The sequence below is a fragment of the Microtus pennsylvanicus genome, chromosome 8 (genome assembly GCF_037038515.1).
Source record: "Microtus pennsylvanicus isolate mMicPen1 chromosome 8, mMicPen1.hap1, whole genome shotgun sequence".
NCBI lineage: Eukaryota > Metazoa > Chordata > Mammalia > Rodentia > Cricetidae > Microtus > Microtus pennsylvanicus.
Window position 1 is genome coordinate 62273413 of NC_134586.1, and position 20255 is coordinate 62293667.

The 20255-nt window shown below is 47.5% G+C and overlaps 2 protein-coding genes across 3 annotated transcripts; one reads left to right on the plus strand and one right to left on the minus strand.

The window, feature by feature from the left end:
* Positions 1-117: 117 nt before the first annotated feature.
* Pradc1 (protease associated domain containing 1) lies at positions 118-3886 on the minus strand. 2 transcript variants are annotated; one of them, XM_075983682.1, is made up of 5 exons: positions 3676-3881; positions 1434-1534; positions 880-989; positions 469-636; positions 118-257 (listed from the first exon to the last, which is right to left on the minus strand). In XM_075983682.1, the coding sequence occupies exons 1-5, from the start codon at positions 3740-3742 to the stop codon at positions 137-139; spliced, it is 567 nt and encodes a 188-aa protein (XP_075839797.1). In that variant the 5' UTR covers positions 3743-3881; the 3' UTR covers positions 118-136. The 2 variants fall into 2 exon arrangements, with proteins under 2 accessions (XP_075839797.1, XP_075839799.1); XM_075983684.1 differs by having other exon boundaries at positions 241-380; positions 3676-3886.
* Positions 3887-4073: 187 nt separating this feature from the next.
* Positions 4074-20015, plus strand: Cct7 (chaperonin containing TCP1 subunit 7). The gene is made up of 12 exons (XM_075983680.1): positions 4074-4668; positions 10062-10215; positions 10991-11097; positions 13206-13331; positions 14389-14441; positions 14850-15021; positions 15809-15973; positions 17125-17313; positions 17842-17939; positions 18301-18433; positions 19080-19286; positions 19592-20015. Exons 1-12 carry the CDS (start codon positions 4663-4665, stop codon positions 19811-19813), a joined length of 1632 nt encoding a protein of 543 aa, XP_075839795.1. The 5' UTR covers positions 4074-4662; the 3' UTR covers positions 19814-20015.
* The last annotated feature ends 240 nt before the right edge of the window (positions 20016-20255 follow it).

Genomic DNA, 20255 nt, shown 5'->3' on the forward strand with positions numbered 1-20255 from the left:
AGCCACTAGTGTGGCTTCCCTGTCCCATCCCTGGCTCTACTTGTCTTCAGAGTCTATCTCCAAACTCCAAACGGCAGAATCTTGGTTTTTTTCTTCCCAGTGAGTCACCTGTGGCTGGTACCTGGGGTAAGCTTTTCTACCAGAAAGTCCAGGGAGGTTGCAGCAGCTCAAAAGTGGGGATACTCGTGACATTGACTGGGATAGAGATGATGGCCCATGGCAGCCCATGCTGTTCCAGAGAGCGGCGGATCATGTAGCTGGGAGGGCATGAAGAGCAGTCACTTTCTCAGCACCCCAACACTGCCCTCTGCCTGTTACTCTGGGAGTTTCCAGAACCTGAGAACTTTTTTGCCCTTTGACTGGGATATTCAAGACAGGGCCTGTGAAAGGGGATTGGTGATTGCCTTTGACCCCACCAAATCACACCACCCAATTTAGTGTGGACAGTCCAAAGCAAAGAGCCCTCACCCATCTCGGCCGAGCAGGAAGAGGGCAGGAATGTCAGCTGTGCGTTGAGTACTATCCTGGATCATCTCCACGTAGAAACTGTCATTGTCAACTGCATTGTCCGAGATGATCACAGCCCGCCCACCATGCTCCTGAACCACCCTGGTCTTGGAGAGGAAGGAGCAGCCCCTGGAAGAGGTTGGTGATGAGACCAAAGGAAAGACTAGCTGCCCCTCCCTTACATCCTCTCTTTGGGAGGATGAAGGACCACAGAGAACTTGTATTGAGGGTCATCAGTACACAGCAGAAAGTAGACAAGACATTTCTTAAAGACCTGTAAAGGATGAATTATTTAAAAATCGACATTTCAAAGTACCAATAGCTGTGATCAGAATCTGCCCTCCCTGTGTGTCATACCTGCCCACTCCTTACCCCCTTTCCACCAGAGCAATCTGGTCCTGGATGAAGAAGCCGTTACTGAGTTCCCCACAGGCCTCTGGAGGTTCGGCAGGGACAAGGTGAATCTGCTCATACCGTGTGTGCTGAAAAATGTTCAGACATCAGGACAGGGAAGAGTGAGAAAACATGGCTTTGGAATGAGCTAACAATCCATGGCCCTGGCGCCTCGCACCATGTGGAGGAAGGAAGTGGAGTGCTCTCCCTGTGGCTGGGCACTGAGCACTTTCATTCTCACCAAGATCCATCTGACTAGGCACCCCCTCCCCCTTTCTGTGAGAGGGCGCTGGTTATAACCCGGGGTGGGGGAAGCAGGTGGAATTGACAGAGAAAGCCGGTGCCCTTGGTTTCTTGGGTAGTTTCCACCAATGAAGGGAGTCTCTCCTTGGTTTAGTGTGCAGCAGCTCCTGGAGGGCATGGCTGGATTATGCTTCCTGCTCTGTCCCAGCATAAAGGTGGGATGAGGGTCACCATGGCTCACTGATGGCAGCAAGGCTGCTGAGGGTCAGAAACCTGAGCTTTCAACTTACAAATATACCACCAAAGTCCTTGGCAGGCGTGGCTGTGAAGATATAGCGAATGTCCCCAGGACTCAGCACTTGGAAATATAAGTAGTCATGGATGCGTAAGCCTAAAGGGAAAAGTGCAAATGCAAAGCCTTTTAGGAACAAGCTGGTTGGGTTTCCTATGTCTTCCACTGGGTGGACTGTGGCCTGCATCCAGAGACCCTGGCGTCAACTAACTGGATCCTCCGGGAGCATGAGATCTTATTAAGCAGGGTCTCACTATGTAGCCCTGTCTCGCTCAAACTCAGAGATCACTTCTGCTTCCCACCCCTACTAGTGCTGAATTAAAGGTATGTACTACCACCTGGAAATCTTAAAAAATGGCCGCACACAGCCCAGGCTGCCTTTGAATTAGTTGTTTCCTTGGTGGGCCTTGAATCCTTCCTCCTGATTGCCTCCCAAACAGGACTACAGGCATGCACTGCCACGCCCAGCTTGAGAACTGATTTCTACACTGGACAGACAGACTGGATATAAGAGATTTTTATCTGCTGCTGCTCCTAACACAGCAGGTGAGCCACAAAGACCCAGAGCTCTAGGGTTAACAGCCGTCCCTGCTCTGAAGATCTAAGAGTTTCTGAGTGGATAGAGAAGCCCCCGGTTTCTAACCAGATCTTTAAGTTAGCTCTGGTCTCATTGGCATCTCCTAGCCCAGTCGCTGTCATCTCTTCTGACTGTTCGAGCTTAACTGGTCTTGCTCCCCTGTCTCTTTTTTCATAAGGGGTCTTGCTATGTTGCCCAGATTGGTTTTCAACATCTGGGCTCAAGCAATCCTGACTCAGGTTCCCATCTGCCTTCATTCTGTAATTTACATTTTATTTTATGTATATGTGTGTGCTTTGGCTGCATGTGTGTCCATGTGCCATCTGTGTGCCTGGTGCCTGCGGAATCCAGGAAGAGGGTATCAGCTCCCCAGAACTGGAAGGACAAGCAGCTGTGAGTGGGCCCTCTGGAAGAACTAGTACTCCAAATACTGAGCCATCTCTCGGTCACCTCTCTCCATTGTCCTCTTTAAGGTCCTCCTGCCACCCACTCACTGCCAGAGCCTCAGTGTCCCCTTCACTGACTAAAATGTGTGCCGCTGCTCAAGGTGGTGTAGCAGGCACTGCTTGATCGACCCCTGCTCCAGATCTGCCATTTTCCCAAGTTCAAGCTGCACTGGCTTCTCTGTGTTTTCATCTTCTTTTGTCTTCCTAAAAGTTCCCCTGTCATCTCTCAGAAAGATGGTACCCTGTTCCTTCCTATAGTCATTCAAAACATACTTTCTTCCAGCTAGTACTTCCTCAGTAATTACGGTGTATTTATAATAGTCTATGTCTGTTTCTTAAAGGAATGATTCTGAGTTTGTGGCTTTACTCAGTGATGAATTCCTAGTGCCTAGGACCCAGTGGCTGCTCAGCAAAGGTTACTGAATGGACAGCTGCTCAGGTATGCTGTCCTGAAAAGGAGAGCTGCCAGAACAACCAGGGTTTTGCTAGGATATAGAAACTTTTCTCAGCATCGAAGTTTAATATTTTCCTGGGATTTGAGTCCCTGGATTCCTTAAGCCCAGAGAGATGAGGGAATGTTGATGGATGGAAGCTTTTGCCTCAGGTCTGTTATTCAATTCAACAACCAAGCTATCACTGTGTAGGCTGTGGTTATAGCTGTTCCTGTCTACAGCCCAGATCACAACCACCCAGGCAGAGCTCAGGGGGCTTGCAGCTTGTTGTCCTGAGTGTAGGTACACTCCATCAGATGGATACACCCCTAGGGAAGCCTTCTGGATTGACACGCGGCACCCTTTTCCCAAGCATACTCCTGTCTGGCGTTTGATGTGCTTATCTCTTCGGGTATATGCATGTGTTCACTTAGCGCGTAGGTGTGTACATTTATGTGCGAGTTGTGTAAGTGGGTGCCTGTGCGTGTGAGCCCACGTGCATGTTCCTGCCTGTATGAACGCTCATGCTGCTCCATTCTTGATCTCTAGCTGTCACCCGGGTCGCCCGCGGGAGGAGGAGGGCTGGAGGATCTTGCTTCGACGTGGGGAGCCTCGGGCCGCGCCTACTCCGGACTCCAGGGACCAGCACCCACCCGCTGTAGTCGTCTGGCCCCAAAACCTAACCAGCCCAAACTCCCGGGGTCCCCAAGGTGACCCGTGGCCCCCGGCCCGAGCAGCGCACAAGCTGGATCCCCGCCCGGCCCGCCCTCCGCTGCCGCCGCTCACCGTGGGCCGCGACGCACGCGGGCAGCCAGAGCACGAGACAGCACCAGCCCGCGGCACCACGGCTCATCTCCAGGGCCCGTCCCGCCGCCGCCGCCGTCCCGCTGCGCCCGCCAGCCGGACTTTAGCCTGACAGCCGCCCCGGCCTTCCCCAGGCCCGCTCTCCGCGCGGGTTGGAGCACCGAACCGAGGCCGGCGGCCGATTGGCTGCCAAGCCTGTTCGTGTGGCCGCACTTTCCGCCTCTGCGCCCTAGGCTACTTCCTATTGGCCAGGAGAAGTGGAGCCGGCAGCGGATTGGCCAAAACTCTTAATAGCAACTGCAGTTCGCAGCCCCGCCCCCGCTCCTCAGTATAGACGCGACTCCCGAGCCGAGGGTGGGCGGCTCGCGGAAAGGTGCGGGGTCCCGGCTGCCCTCCCTGCTGGAGGCTGGCTGCGCGCCGGTGCCGCGGGGCGGTGCCTCGGCCGGCGGGAGGCGCTGCAGAGCCAGAAGTAGTTCTGGCGAGTTTCCCGCGCTCGCAGGCTGCGCACCGGTGACCCAGGGCGCCTCAACTTCCCCGGCTCCCCGTGAAAAGCACAGAGCTCCGACGCCACAGAGCTCTGGGGGTGCAGTGGGTGCAGTGAGAACACTCACCTAAGGTGCTTCCCCCAACCGCCGTTCAGTCTCACCGCCTGTCTTCCATGGTATCCGGGGACGCGGGCCGAAGCGGGACCCGGCTGCGTCCTCTCAGAGCCAAAGCACATCGAAACTCGGTGACCCCCCCATAGCCAATGCCAGTTCCTAGAGCGGCCGCGGGCGCCTCCGACTCCTCTAGCCAGCCACCTCTGCTGTCGCCAACCATAGAGTGGCGGAAGTGGTCCGTCCCCTTCCTCTCCCGGGCCTACGTCTAGCTAGAAGCTTCTGGGGACGTCGGCGCGGAGCATTGTGGGCTTGGGCGGGCGGTTCCGAGACCGAGAAGAGGCGAGTTGCGGGCCCCTGAAGCGCTTCCAAGATGATGGTGAGTGGCTCCCCGCTCATCCGCTGCCATCCGCGGCCGTGGGGCCCAGGCCCGCCCTCCGGGGAGTCGGCAGCGCCCGTTCCGGCCCCCCTGTCCGTGGATCGCCGCGGCCCGGAGCTGGAGCGGTTGGCGGGAGCCAATGGGGCTCGCGACTCTACTGGGCCCGGGGGTCTACGGGTCCCACGGTGATTCAGGGTCGTGAGCCCCTGAAAACTTGGGTTTTCGGAACCGAGTGCGGGTTCAGACTGCTTCGCCGCCCTGGGAGTTGCTGACATAAAGGCGTGAGCTAGAGCGCCCAGAGGCGGCGTGAGGATCTCTGGGTTGGGCCGAGTGATGCCCAGCATGGCACTGTGGTCACTTGCTTTCCCGCATGCGGGAAAACAGAATCCTTCCTTCCTGCTGGAACCCGTTCGTTCGCGCAGTCCTTCAGCAGGTGCACTCTTAATGTCTCCTGAATGTACAGGCCCAGCTTCGTGCTGGGAAGGGGCAGCAGTTGAGGTGCACAGCATCAGAGATGGAAAGACGTGAGTGCCTTAGGCAGGAGAGTCTCTTAAAGGTCTGTCTGTAGCTGTCCTTCATCACGGTCTGTTCTCTTACAGAGCTGCAGATAACTTCCTTGTGTGTGAGACACCTAATTGTTGATGAACAACGTCAATTTCAGAATCCTGTGTACTTGGCATCAGTTTCAGTGTCAATCCTCCTGCCTTTTGCAGCTTCTCCCAGTCAGTCCCCAGAGTCTGATAACCTAGATAGTCCTTCTCCCTGCTACCAAATGCTTTTTGGTTGCAGCTCCTACTCAGTAGAAGGACCCCATGTTCTCTGACCTCCCCCCGCCCCCAGCGCTGTCCTTTTCAGAGTTTTTTCAGCATTACTGTTTCTTGAACTTGATTTGGTTGGCAAGGACCAGAGCTGAGGAGTAAAACTCTTAATGTTCCTCAGTAAAGCACATGTCAGGGCTGCAAATGTGACCTCACGTACATCATTTGCGTAGTGCATCCAGGGCCCTGAGATCCATGCTCACCCAGTCCCCAGAGAAATAAACCTTTTGTCTAAAGGCCTCAGACTACTACTTTTGGGTTTTACCTGAATTGATTATTTTTGCCCTATCCAATAGATTTGTTTGCCAGCTGGGTATCTCCCTTAAAATGAGAGTTCACCATGCTGTCAACCGACTGAGCTCAAGTAGTCTAGAAGACTTCTGTTCAAAGGAGAGTTAAAAGGGTCCCCTGACGTCCTGATCTTTGATACATCTATTGTCTTTTTGGCATTAAATTGTACGTTTTCATATAGCACTGGTCTTGTTTTACAGAGCATCAAGTCTAATGGTAATGGCTTTGTTTTTATTTTTTCGGGCACTGGGAATTGAACCCAAGGCCTCATTTGATTGTTCTTCCACTTAGCTATAGCCCAAGGCTTTTCCCCCCAAATTTTACATATTTATGTATTTTTTTAGGTATGAGTGCTCTGTCCACGTATACCTGCAAGTCAGAAGAGGGCATTAAATCCCATTGTAGATGGTTGTGAGCCACCACGTGGTTGTTGGGAATTGAACTCAGGACCTCTGGAAGAATAGCCAGTGCTCTTAACCACTGAGCCATTTCTTAAGCCCTCAAGACTTATTTAAACTTGTTTTTAACAGCAGGCTCTTTTGTAGCTCAAGGCTGGTCTGGAAGTCACTGTGTAGCCCACTGTGGTGATTAGTTTTGTCAGCTTGACACAACCTAGAAACACCTGGGAAGAAAGTCTCTGAGGGATTGTCTAGACGAGGTTGGTCTGGGGAATTAATTGTCTGGGTTGCTTTCATTGATAGGGAAACACCCAGCCCACTATGAGTGGCGCCATTCCCTGAGCTTGGGTCCTGGACTCTATAAAAGAAGACAGCTAGTTGAGCACCAGCAATTGAGCAGCATGCTATACATTCAGTTTTCTCTGTTCTTGACCAGCTGCTTCAGGTTCCACAACACCATGCTCTCACCCCCCATCAAGTAGCAGATTATAACCTGGATTTGCAAGCTAAAATAATCCCACTCCCCCTTTTTTTTGGAAGCATTTTTTTGGGGTGTATCCCTAACTGTCCTTCAGCTCTTCCTCTTATATACCTAGTCTTAATGGATTGCTGCGTATTGGTTTCTGTGTGTGTTCAAGACAGGGTTTTTCTATGTAGCTTTGGAGCCTATCCTGGAACTTACTCTGTTTACCAGGCTGGCCTCAAACTCACAGAAATCCATCTGCCTCGGCCTCCTGAGTGCTGGGATTAAAAGTGTGCATCGCCCAGCTGATGCATATTCTTTAAAGTATTTCAGATCTTTTGGTGGATTGTGTTTGATTTTTAGATTTGTGTGTGTGGGGGGGGGTTTCCATTCATTTGGACATGTGTATACATCCTTGAAGGTACCTCTAGAGGCCAGAAAAGGGCATTGGATTTGTTCTTGGAGCTGGAGTTAGAGATGGTTGTGGTATTGGTAATCAAACTCTTGTCTTCAAGGAGAATAGAGAGGCTTCTTAACTGCGGAGCCATCTCTCCAGTCTCAAATCTATTTTTACGTTCCACTCTTTTTTTGTTTGTTTGTTTTGGTTTTGGTTTTTCGAGACAGGGTTTCTTGTAACTTTGGAACCTATCTTGGGACTCATTCTGTAGACCCAGGCTGGCTTCAGATTCACAGAGATACTCCTGCTGCAGTCTCCTGAGTGCTGGAATTAAAGGCATGTGCCACCATGGCCTGGCTATATTTCACTCTTGATATCTTTTCTTAGACCAATACAACTTCATTTACTATTTCTTCCATTTGAAAGTATTTGCCTACAACTGGTTGCTTTACTTTGAACCAGGCACTTTAATTTCAGTACTCAGGAGGCAGAGGTAGGCGGACCTCTGAGTTTGAGGCCAGTCTGGTCTACAGAGTGAAATCCAGGACAGTCAGGGCTACACGGTGACTTGGGGGTGAGGTGGGGAGAAGAAAAAAATTGGTCTTCATTGGCTGTCTTGTAGCTTCTGTGACTGGTGAATACAGTTTTGAGACCAGCACCCTGATACCAGTCTTCATTCGCTAAAGACAGCGACTCTAACCAATTAGGATATAGTATGTGATACTTAGTGCATGCATCTCCATCTCTGTCTCATTGGACTGCTAATGTCTTGCTTGAACAATTTTCTTTTTAAATTTATTTCAATTGTCTAGAAGTTTTGCCTACATGCAAGTGTGTGTATTCCTTGTGTGCCTGGTGCCTGTGAAGTCTAGAGGGGTTGCAGGTAGTTGTGAGTCATTACCACATGTAATGTGGGTGCTGGAAATCAAACCAGTCTTCTAGTAGAACACCCAGTGCTTTTAATTGCTGAGCCATCTCCCCAGCTCCAAGCAGTTTCTTTTTGCTGACAGCTATGCTTGATGGATTCCATGTTCCTGTCAGTCATATCGGGCTGAAACCATACTTTATTTAAACTTGTCTGAGATCTGATAAATGTACAGCATTTACCAGCCTACTCATTTGCAGGCTTTTTGGTTTTGTACATGTGCACTATAGTGTTTTCAAGCTTTAGTGTTCATGTAAATCCACTTGGGCCCTTTCTGAAGGTCAGATCCTGTTTCAGTGGGTCTTGGATGTAGGTGGCGTTTATGCTTGCCATTGCCCTGTAGCATATGTATCTGTGTTGCCACCAGTAACTGCCCTCTGCTCACCGCAGAGGATTTTGACAAATAAGCAGTGTGCTTCAAAAAATGTTATGAAAAAAACCTAACAAGAAATTTAATAGTAGTCTGTGTTTCTTCAAATTAAATTAATCATTTAAAAATATGGTCTAGTTCTGTAAGCCTAGCCTTTAAGAAAGAAAAAAGAAAACTGGGAGAAGAGACTTTCACCAAGGTCATTTCCAGATCTAATACCCACTGGAGTTGAAAGACAGAGACGACAGTACAGCCCCCACTACAGTGTCTGCATAGAATGAGGTTTCCAGTACTGGGAGGATGACCTGGCTCACCGCTTATCCCTGAAGACTCAGGTTTAGCTATAGGGAACTCTGTTTTGCCAGGTACTCCAGTGTCTGTGCTACTTCCTAGACACGGGAGGAAAGATACTACTGGTTAGGCTTCTGTTGCTGTGATTAAACACCATAACTATCTTAGTCACTGTGTCAGTGCTGTGAAAAGACACCATGGCCAAGGCAACTTGTACAAGAAAGCATTTAATTGGGGGCTTACTTACAGTTTCAGAGGGTTAGTCCGTTATGGTGAGGAGTATGGTGGCAGGCAGGCAAGCATTGGAGAAGTAGCTGAAAACTACATCCTGATGTACGGGCAGCAGGTAGGGAGAGAGACACTGGGCTTGGTGTGAACTTTTGAAACCTCAAAGCCAGTGACACATCTCCTAGTCCTTCCCCAGAGTTCCACTAACTGAGACAAAGCATTCAAACATGAGCCCATGGGTCGTCTCATTCAGTCCACCACAATGATGGAAGCACGTTGGGGAGGACAGGGTTTATTTCATCTTCCAACTTATAGTCCACCATAAAGGGAAGGCACTGAAGCAGAGGATGTGGAGGAACTTTGCAGACTCTCTTGTTCCTTGTGACTTGTTCAGCCTGCTTCCTTAAGCACCACTTCCAGTGGCCTAGACCCTCCTATATCAATTGTAATTAAGAAAATGCCCCATAGACATTTAGAGGCCAGTCTGATGGTGGCATTTTCTCAGTTGCTATTTCTCTTCCCAGATGATCCTGGCTTATGTTAGTTAACAAAGAACTAACTAATGCAACAGCCAACCAGGCTTTACCTGCATTCTTACCTTCTCATAGTTTCTAGAGTGGTGCAAAGAAAGCCCATGCAGGAATAGTGACCCTTCTGGGCCAATACTAAAGAGAAAGGCAAAAATCACTGAGTCACATGAGAACATTTTAGAGTGGGTATGAGAGGTGAAGTCAGTGTGTTACTTTGTAAGGTAAGATAACATGCATTTTGTCTTGCTGCACTTCAGCTGAGGTCTCTGGTAAAGCTGCCTTTCTGGAGGCATCTCCAGGACAGTGTCTCAGTTTCCATACCACTTACCCTCTGCTTCTTTAACAAAAACCGTTGAGTATTTTATGGGGGAGGAGGGGTGCAAAGCAGGGCTTGCTCTTTTTGTGCTGTGTGCTGTGACCCAGTTGTGAAGCACAGGGCAAAGTGTCAAAGTTGAAAGGGCCATATTGGATCATGTCGGCATCAGAAAGCATAATTTATTTAGACTTCAGTATCAACAGGGGTTCTAGAGGTAGATGTGGTTGGGGGAGTTGGGCTGGGTAACAGGGGAATGTGCTTTAAAAGGGTGCAGATTACTGTGCGCCATGGTAGAATTGGGGGCACCTTTCTCTGCCCAAGTAGCAGATGATGATTAAAAGCAGTCATTTGCACTCTCTTCTCCAGCCCACACCAGTTATCCTATTGAAAGAGGGGACTGATAGCTCCCAAGGCATCCCTCAGCTTGTGAGTAACATCAGTGCCTGCCAGGTGATTGCTGAGGCTGTAAGAACCACACTGGGTCCCCGTGGCATGGACAAGCTTATTGTGGATGGTCGAGGTAAGTCTTCATGATTCCCTGGGGCTTCATGTAGGAAAAGAGGTGCCTAGGGGTATTTGGGACTTACGGTTGCCATCAGAAATCCATTGCTTGTAAGATCTTCTAAGGGATTAATCTTTCTGAATCTGTGTGCACGACCTTGAATGAAGAACCCTGTGGGGATCTGTGGGAGAACCTGGGCTCAGGAGTCTATTGCCTTCGGAAAGTAGGGCTCAGAGCCATAAAAAGAACAAACTGGGGGCCAGAGAGAAAGATGCCTCAGTTGTTAGGAGAGCTTGCTGTATTTTCAGGTGACCAGCTCCTAGCACCTATGTCTGCCTCTGGAATCCCAATCTTTGGAGTTCTGATGCCATCTCTGGCTTCTGAGGGCACCTGCATGCACACACACATACATATACACATGTATATACATAATTAAAACTGGAGATCTTTTCTTTAAAAAGAAAAGAAAATGGTGTTCTCTAGGGTCCCTCACATTATAACATGTTGCTAACTTAGAAGGAAAAAAGTTGTATTGTATTGTGAGATACTAGAATGTCAGTTGTGTTCAAAATATCTTAAGTGATTACTCTTCTTTTGAGCAGTGTAGCCCAGGCTAGCCTCAAACTGGATGTTCTGCTTTATCCTCCTAGGATGGCTTGTACACCATTGTGCTTGGCTATTTAAAACATGACTGTTCAGTTATCCTGGACTCAAAAGAAAATTAAGAGCCAATAATATATAAAAGCTTGTGACCCAATCCCAAGAAAAAGTGTTAACTGTTTTCTCTCTTAAGGTAAAGCAACAATTTCAAACGATGGGGCCACAATTCTGAAACTCCTCGATGTTGTCCATCCTGCAGCAAAGACCTTAGTGGATATCGCCAAATCCCAAGATGCTGAGGTAGGAAGCGGTCATAGAAACTTAAGTGGAGGCTGGAACATAATGTCTCCTTCAGTGCCTCGCTCTTTTCACTGACGATTTTATTTTTTTTTATTTAGGTCTAAAATTGTAATTGTGTAAGTACTTCATATTTAAAAATAGTTAAAATTTTTAAAAAATTTAAAAAATTATTAATTTTGTTTTTTTGAGACAGGATAGTGGTACCTTTGTAATTTTGGCTAGCATAGAGCTGGCTATGTAGACCAGAACAGAGATCCTCCTGCCTTTGCCTCCCATTTAGCATGTGACACTATACCGAATCTATGATTAATAACCTTTAAAACTATAATCCTGCATGTCCATTGGGGATAGCAACTGTCTCCAGGTCTAAGTTTTGAAGATTGAGTCTAAGCACTCTAATTTAGACTGGGCCTGTAAATCACTGTTTACCAGTTTATACAATAGACTAGAACACTAAGGTTTCCATCTTGCTGTGTGTGAAAAGTACGCATAATTTATCTTTCCAACCAGTTTTAAGTGTCCACGTTACTGTCAGCCACCAGTCTGTCTTTGTGAGCATCAATTTGATGCAATAGTCTGGTAGTAAATGGAAATAATGCCTCATTCCTGTCAGAAGTCTGGCAGCTTCATCCCTTCTCCAGGGTGTTTCCTTTCCTATTGAGTATTCCTTGTTTTACATAGGGGACATAGGTGAGTAAGAAAGGAGTGCATCCCCAGTCAGAAGCTATCCAGTTTCTGTAAATGATCTTACTTTTTCTCTCATTAAAAATAGAATTTCGAATCTGTTCTTTCAGAAAACCCAGATTCAGTTACAAGCCCTCATGGATTAACAACTGCATCTAACTCAGTCCCAGAGGTTTTCACACCCTCTTCTGGCCTCTGTGGACACTAGGACACAGGTGGTAAACAGGCTACAGGCAAAACCCCATACACACTAAAAAAAACATTAGACAGCAGTGTATAAGCACTGAGAAAGATTATCAGACTAGGAAACCACTATTTCAAATAGTGTTTGAAGCGTATTGAACTTGACTGCTTCTAGGAGTCTAGTTGGTTTTTTGTTTACTTCTGCCTTACAGCTACCCGATCTAGCTCCAGAGAATATGACATCTGGTTTTTGTGGGCACCTGTACTAGTGCTCAAATGCCCATACACATAATTAAAATTTTTATTATTTTATTTTTTTGAGACAGAGTTTCTCTGTATCCCTTCCTGTCCTAGAACTAGCTCTGTAGACCAGCCTGGCCTCAAACTTATAAAGATCTGCCTGCCTGTGCCTCCCAGGTGCTAGGATTAAAGGTGTGCGCTTTCTCCACTCAGCTATTTAAAATTAAAAAAATTTTAAGGAATGCTTATCACTCCTTGGTACTGTGGTTGTCATACGAGCGTGAAACTGCATCTCTTACTAACTTTGTACGTAATAAAAAGTGCACTGGCTAGTTTTATGTCACTTGACACAAGCTAGAGTCACTGGAGAAGGGGGGGCCTCAGTAAGATCAGGCTGTAAGCAGACCTGTAAGGCACTTTCTTAATTAGTGATTGGTGTGGGAGAGCCCAACCTACGTGGGTGATGCTTCCCTTGAGCAGGTGGTCCCGGGTTCTCTAAGAAAGTAGGCTGAGCTTGCCACGAGAAACAAACCATTATCACTCCTTCGGGACTCTGTGGCTTCTGCTTTAGCTCCTGCCTCCAGGTCTGCCCTGCTTGCATTCCCATCCAAACTTCCTTTGATGATCAACTGTCAAGTATAAACGTAAGCCAAATAGACTCTTTTCTCCTCAAGTTTCTTTGGTCATGGTGTTTCATCTCAGCAGTGGCAGCTCTAAGACAGTGAAGTATCTGCTGAGTTGTATTCGAGTTTGTATCCTGATAGTGAAGTGTCCGGATCCTTTGGAGAGCGATGCTGTCTGGAGAATTAACTTGGTATTTCAAAGCCACCTGAGAAAGACTGATTCCCCGGACACTTTTACTTTTCTATTTTTGTTGCAAAATATATGGGTTTCTGGAAAAAGTTTGACACCATTTAAAGTGTAGGTTGCATAAACAAATGATTTTCAGAGCTTCATTCCCTGAATAGCAGAAAACATGTATTCTTGCCATCCTCTTCTAGGTTGGTGATGGCACCACCTCAGTGACCCTGCTGGCGGCCGAGTTCCTGAAGCAAGTGAAGCCCTATGTGGAGGAAGGTTTACACCCGCAGATCATCATCCGAGCTTTCCGCACGGCCACCCAGTTGGTATGAGCTATATCACCTGGGCACGTTCATACTTATGTCAGTGAGGACAGTGCCTTTCCTAGGTGTGAAGGAACGACACAGAGTAGACCTGCGTGGGCATTTCCAGCCATTTCTCTGTTCTACCCTTCAGTAACTGATGTCAGCCTGGTAGACTATTTTGTAGGCATGGGCTCTTTATAAGTGAGAACTCTTTTTAATTATTCAGAGTACACAAAATAGGGACATCTTAATGTGTCTATTAAATACAATCTTTTTTTTTTTACTCTTTTCAAAATTTTGAGATATTTTACTTAGCATTTTCCCCTTCCCATTTCCCCTTTCAAGCCTCTCATATAGTTCCTACTCTCCTTCAAATTCATGGCCTCTTGTTATTGCATGTATGTATGTGAGTGTGTGTGTGTTAATATGTTCCTAAATATAACCTGTTGGGTGCATATACACCTATCTGCATGAAAGATTGTAAGCGTTTCCACTGCACCTGGCTCATGACAGTTTTCATGCATGCTTTTTTTGTTGTTGTTGTTGGTTGTTTTTTGAAACAAGGTACAATTTTGTTTTTTATGAGTAACTCATGATAGCTTGAGGTGACTTATGATATAATTTAAGCCTGTAGCTCTTACTTTCTCCTTTGCTGTGTTGCCAGTGTTGACCCTGAAATTAGGTCATATGTAAGGAATACTTTGGGGGGGATTTACTGGTTTAAAAAACTGGCTTATGTATTATTTATGACTTGCATATATATGTATAAGAAGACTTTTATGCTGGAAGTTGTCCACTTGTGAGCCAGAGGTTTGGCCTAACCTAGCAGGCTGTTTCAGGTGCGTTGTCCTCATGTTGTTAATTGGCAGTCCCAGAGCCAAGTCCTGGAGGTGCCTGGTGAATCTTCAACACTGTACCTGCCCTATCTTTCTATCAAGAGTTTTCAAGATGGCAGAGCCTTAAATTTTCCTAGGCAGATAGAGGCACAGGAGATGTGCTTAAGATCTTGGCACTGTTGAATCCGCTTCACCATTTTCTGTGTTTAGCATGAGACTCACTCACCCTGTGTTTTTGGCAGGCTGTTAACAAAATCAAAGAGATTGCCGTGACTGTGAAGAAGCAGGATAGAGTGTAAGTTTCCGGTGGGCTTTGTCAGAGCTTTGCTGTCTTGTGACCAAACTGGATGTGTATGCATGTTGCAGTCTCTGGGCAGGCTGTTTGGTTCTTGTCAGACCCTTGGCCATGCAACATGAAAGAGCTGACACTGGGGTGGGTGGGGTGGGAGTGATTGCATCTGCTGTCTTTTGCTGATAATCCACCCTTAATGATAGAGAAGGTGAAAGGTGGAGGGGGTGGGTGGTGAATTTTGGGTTATAGGGAAAGTAATGGGGTGATAGGTTGATACTGCTTTTGCCAAATAGGAGTTTTCTGCTGTGCTGTCTGATGGTTAATGTGTATAGAGTGTTATGTGGAATGTACCATTCCCACGCTGTGGTCGGTCAGTAAGAAGCTCAATGCCCATTCTGCCCTATGCTGCAGAGAGCAGAGGAAGATGCTGGAGAAGTGTGCAATGACAGCCCTGAGCTCCAAGCTGATCGCTCAGCAGAAGTACTTCTTCGCCAAGATGGTGGTTGATGCTGTGATGATGCTTGATGAGTTGCTGCAGCTTAAAATGATTGGCATCAAGAAAGTACAGGGTGGAGCCCTAGAGGTAAGCCTGTTGTGGCCTCCCTAGATAGCAGACAGCTTCATGTGGGAGCAGAGTTCACAGTATAGGTGAAGAGAGAATGCAGACAAGGCAGGAACGCCGATATAACCACTCTCTCATGCTGTCTCTGGTCTTTGGATCTGTTTACTTGCCATCAGGATGGGAAAGCGGACCTGTGCCAATTCAGAATCCTGTTTCTTTGTTAGTTTCAGGTGTATAGAAGGATTGGTTCAGATAAATTACTTGTAAATTCTCCAAAGATAAATCCTGAGGTATTCGGCGGTGCGGGAGAATTGTCTGTATTCTGTCAATTATGATATAAATAAACGCTGATTGGCCAGGCAGGAAATATAGGCGGGAAAACCAGACAGGAAGTAAAAATGATGCAATGAGTCCACTCTTCAAAGGGGGTACTGTCAAACTTCCCTTGTATTAATTGTCCCCATAACCACCTTTGCCCCTTATGCAGCCACTGTTGTTAGTCTCATAGTGTAACCTAGAATTCTGTATGCACACTGTGTGTACATGCACACTATACTAATGCCATTAGTTGCCTCTGATGTATACTGGTGTTCTGTAGTGTGGTTTTGTATTTAGAACTGTTGTAGCAATTGTATGATACCTCACTTAAAGGGGCAACTAAGATATGTTGTGTCACTTAAAGAAAGATGGGTTTGTCCCAAATTTTGTGATGATGACCAGCAGTAGAAAGTAGGGTTTACTCTTCTGGGTTCATGGATTGATTGGAATTCTGACTGACGAAACCATTGAACTGTCTGTCTTTAACCAGGAGTCTCAGCTGGTGGCTGGTGTTGCATTCAAGAAGACTTTCTCTTATGCTGGGTTTGAAATGCAGCCCAAAAAGTATAAGAACCCCAAGATTGCCCTCTTGAATGTTGAGCTCGAGTTGAAAGCAGAGAAAGATAATGCTGAAATCAGAGTCCACACGGTGGAGGTAGGCTCCCCAGCAGGGGTGAGGAGGCAAGCAACTTTCTGGATGAGGGCTTCCTTTCTCTATGTTGTAAGGGTCAGCTCTGTTTCTCAGGTGACTTTGGGCACTTATCTTCCCTCTGTGTCCATGTCTGCATACATGGGCCATTAATTTTCTCACTTTGTTTTCCTTGACTTCCACCTCAGATAATTTGAAAACCTATTGAGCAGCTGTGCTCTGCCTCTTAGAGATGGGCCCTCCAGCTTGTCTAAACTTTGTGGTTTATACTCTTCTTCAGAGTAAGGCTCACATGCACTAAGTAGGGCACTGCTGCTGAGCTTCATCCCCAGTTTTGTTTCTTTTCTTTGCTTTTTTTTTTTTTTTTTGTGGTGGTGGTGGTGGTTTTTCAAAGCAGGGTTCTTCTGTGTTTCCTTGACTGTCCTGGAACTCACTTTGTAGACCAGGCTGGCCTCAAACTCACAGAGATCCGCCTGCCTCTGCCTCCCTGAGTGCTGGGATTAAAAGCTTGCACTACTATTGCTGCCCGGCTTTAACTTTTGTTTCTAAGATAACATTCCTCTGTGTGGCCCTGGCTGTCTTGTAGACACCACCCCCAGACCCCCCTTTTTTTGAAGAGGACAGGGTCTCACTCTGTAGTTCACTATGTGAACTTAGGCTGGCCTCACAATAACTGCCTGCCTCTCCCTCACTAGTACTGGGATTAAAGGTATATACCACTTTTGGACAAGTCTTGTTAAGTCTCTCAGGCTGGCCTTGAATTTGTAATCTTCCTACCTCAATCCTGAGTAGCTGGGATGACAAGCTTGCCTGTGATTCTCCTTGATTAGACAGGTCTCCTTTCCTTATAGACTGAGTCTCATAACTTGTGGTTCCCAAGGCTGACTTTAGGTAGCAGTGTTTTCCAGCACAAAATAGCCTCTTTGGTAGGAGAGGTCTTACTGGGAAATCCCTATGCAAAGCCCCTCCTATGTTTCTGTTTGAAAGTGTTAATTGGTTCTTTTAATGGTCCTAATGTAGGACCAGTTTAAACTGTTGTCCGCTCTTAATTCCCAGACAGGTCAGCATGTTTTCTGTGGGGGAGAGAGTTAGGTTAGCCTTAGACTGTCATGTGCACTTTCATCCCCAAACACCCTCATCTTTTTTGTGGTCTCTAGGATTACCAGGCAATTGTTGATGCTGAGTGGAACATTCTCTATGACAAATTAGAGAAGATCCATCAGTCTGGAGCTAAAGTCATCTTGTCCAAACTCCCCATTGGGGATGTGGCCACCCAGTACTTTGCTGATAGGGACATGTTCTGTGCTGGCCGTGTGCCTGAGGAGGATCTGAAGAGAACAATGATGGTAAGCAAAACTTCATGGGCTACTGCTTATCCTTCATGGCCCTGAGCTGTTTCCGCTGTCCCTGATGTACTAGACTGTCAGGTTGTCCCTGCGTTAGCTGTCAAGAAATGATCCATCCCAGTGTCTGTATACCCAGTGATAGAAACTGCTTTGAATTCACTGACCAAGACAGTTGGGAGGTAGGTGCCACATAGCAGTAGCACTGTGCTCAGCAGGTCAGGCTCAGTGGGTACTGCTTCCAGCCAGGACTTTCCCTCTTGGTGCAGGCTGTCGTCCAAAGAACTGCTCCTGGGTAGAGTTGCTGAACCCAGAGTACTAGACATCGGGTTTCTGTCTCTTTGCACTAGATAGTCCCTTTTGCCTTTGTGTGTCTGGCTCTGTTTTGATTTCGTCTATTTGAGAGGGAGTAAGGATCATCTAGAAGTCAGTGGTGGACTCTAAGGTTCTGTAACAGATTCAGCATGGGAAGAGACTTGTTGAATGGTGATAGGAGGCCAATTACCCTCATGGATTTTTCTTGCTCCTCAGGCCTGTGGAGGCTCAATCCAGACCAGTGTGAATGCTTTGGTGCCAGATGTGCTGGGCCACTGCCAGGTGTTTGAAGAGACCCAAATTGGAGGCGAGAGGTGAGCCTATGGGCTCAGCTCCCAAGGACTGCTTGGGTCTGCCCAACCCTTTTTTTTTTTTTTGTCAAGTTCTTTCTGGGTGTGGGGTATGGCCTGTACTGTTCCTTTTTCAAGGTGCTGTTGGGTGGAGGGGTGGGTAAAGAACTCAGGTATAGCGTTAGAGAAGGGAAGTAGTTATAGTCAGATTCTAGATCTGATTCCACAAGCTTTGGTGCTTCTACTCCAGTCCTGCCTCAAAAAATACCTTCAAAGTTAGGATTGACAGCCTGAGTCAACTGCTCTCTTCTGAAAGGACTTGGCGTGGAGATCAGATAGCAAGGTGACAGCAATTCATGTGTGCACCATTGCATCCTGGACATAGGTATAATTTCTTCACTGGCTGCCCTAAGGCCAAGACATGTACCATCATCCTCCGTGGTGGCGCTGAGCAGTTTATGGAAGAGACAGAACGGTCCCTGCATGATGCTATCATGATCGTGAGGAGGGCCATCAAGGTACTGGATGACGCCTCTTGCCCGTAACTCTGGGGCTGATAAGATCTTGGGTTTCATGTAACCTGTCCTTAGGTGTCATGTTGGGCTTTGATTTCCCCCTGCAAACCACAAGAGAGACTAAGTTCTCATTTGTCCCACGAATCATAGAGAAATAACTTCAGCCTCACATATAGGCCATGCTGGCTTTGGTTATTTTTGTTTGTGTTGGTGGGGGAGGGGTTGTTTTGGTTTTTGTTTTTCAAGACAGAATTCTTTGTGGTCCTGGCTGTCCAGGAACTTGCACTATAGACCAGGTTGACGTCAAACTCACAGAGACCCGTCCACCTCTGCCTCCTGAATGTTGGAATTAAGGCATGTGCCACCACTGATCAGCATCGGCCATGATTTAGTTAAGTGGGGCTGATCTATTCAGCTGTCCTCTTGAAGTTGCCATGCCCAAACTATGGTTGACCTTGGCAGTGACCTTTCAATTCCTAAAGTTGAAGCTGGGATGTGCTGGATGCTGACTGCGTTTAGGCACCTGGGGTTTGGGAATGGGGATATAAGCCCATTTTTTGGCCACTTCCTGGGCTGGAGGATTTGCTGTGTGTCCCAACTTGAAGCTTGGAGCTGGGCCACTACATTGTAAGCTATTTGGTTTCTGCAGAATGACTCTGTGGTGGCTGGTGGTGGAGCCATCGAGATGGAGCTCTCCAAATATCTGCGGGATTACTCAAGGACCATTCCAGGGAAACAGCAGCTGTTGATTGGGGCATATGCCAAGGCCCTGGAAATTATTCCTCGACAGCTATGTGACAACGCTGGCTTTGATGCCACGAACATCCTTAACAAGCTGCGGGCTCGGCATGCACAGGTGATTGATTCTCTGCTCTCTTTGGAGTCCAGGGATTGGATGGTTGAGGGTAGCCTCTTAGATATGTGCTCTCTGGGATTGCAATCACTGCCAGGTACAGTGGACAGCTCCCTCCTGGCACAGTGCAGCTTCCTGGGAGGCCTTGGGTACTTGTGGCCAGCATGCCCAGAGTTGGAAGCAGGTGGGAAACGGTGTCATTTTCCTCGGGAAAGTGCCATCAATTCAAAATTCCTGACAGCTGAGTCCTTTGGAAGGTGTGCAGGAAGAAGTGAAAGTAGTTCCAAAGTGCTTCCCCTCTCTTTCAGGGGGGCATGTGGTATGGGGTAGACGTCAACAATGAGGACATCGCCGACAACTTCCAGGCCTTTGTGTGGGAGCCGGCCATGGTGCGCATCAACGCCCTGACAGCAGCTTCTGAGGCTGCATGCCTGATTGTATCCGTGGATGAGACTATCAAGAACCCCCGCTCCACTGTGGATGCTCCCCCACCGGCTGGCCGGGGTCGAGGCCAAGGACGCCTCCATTGAGAGGCAGTTTGCACACCTCCCTGGAAGGTGAATTGGTGGTGAGGAAATGGTTGATTCGTCTGATGTGTTCTCACTGGAGGTTATTTAAATAAAACTTAAGATTATTTGGTCAGTTTTTCTCATAAACATCCTCTTGCCTCTCAAAATGAACTGTGTGTATACTTGCTGAAGTAGAAGTAAATCATTCTTCTGGCCTGCTGAAGTCTCAGTGTAGTTGTACTTCCTAGTAGTAGCTAAGATGTATGGTGGCTTCCTTTTCTCCTGTTACAATCTTTAGTCCTAGCTCATGCACTGCACACAGCAGCGTTGCTTCCATCACAGCAGGTGGACTATGTTCTCTGAGCTTATGCATGCTTCCTCTTATAATATTTTAAGTGAGGGCTCTGGGAAGAATGTCAGGGTGGATTGAACCCAGGGCCTCATGAGGTTTGCTAAACAAGCA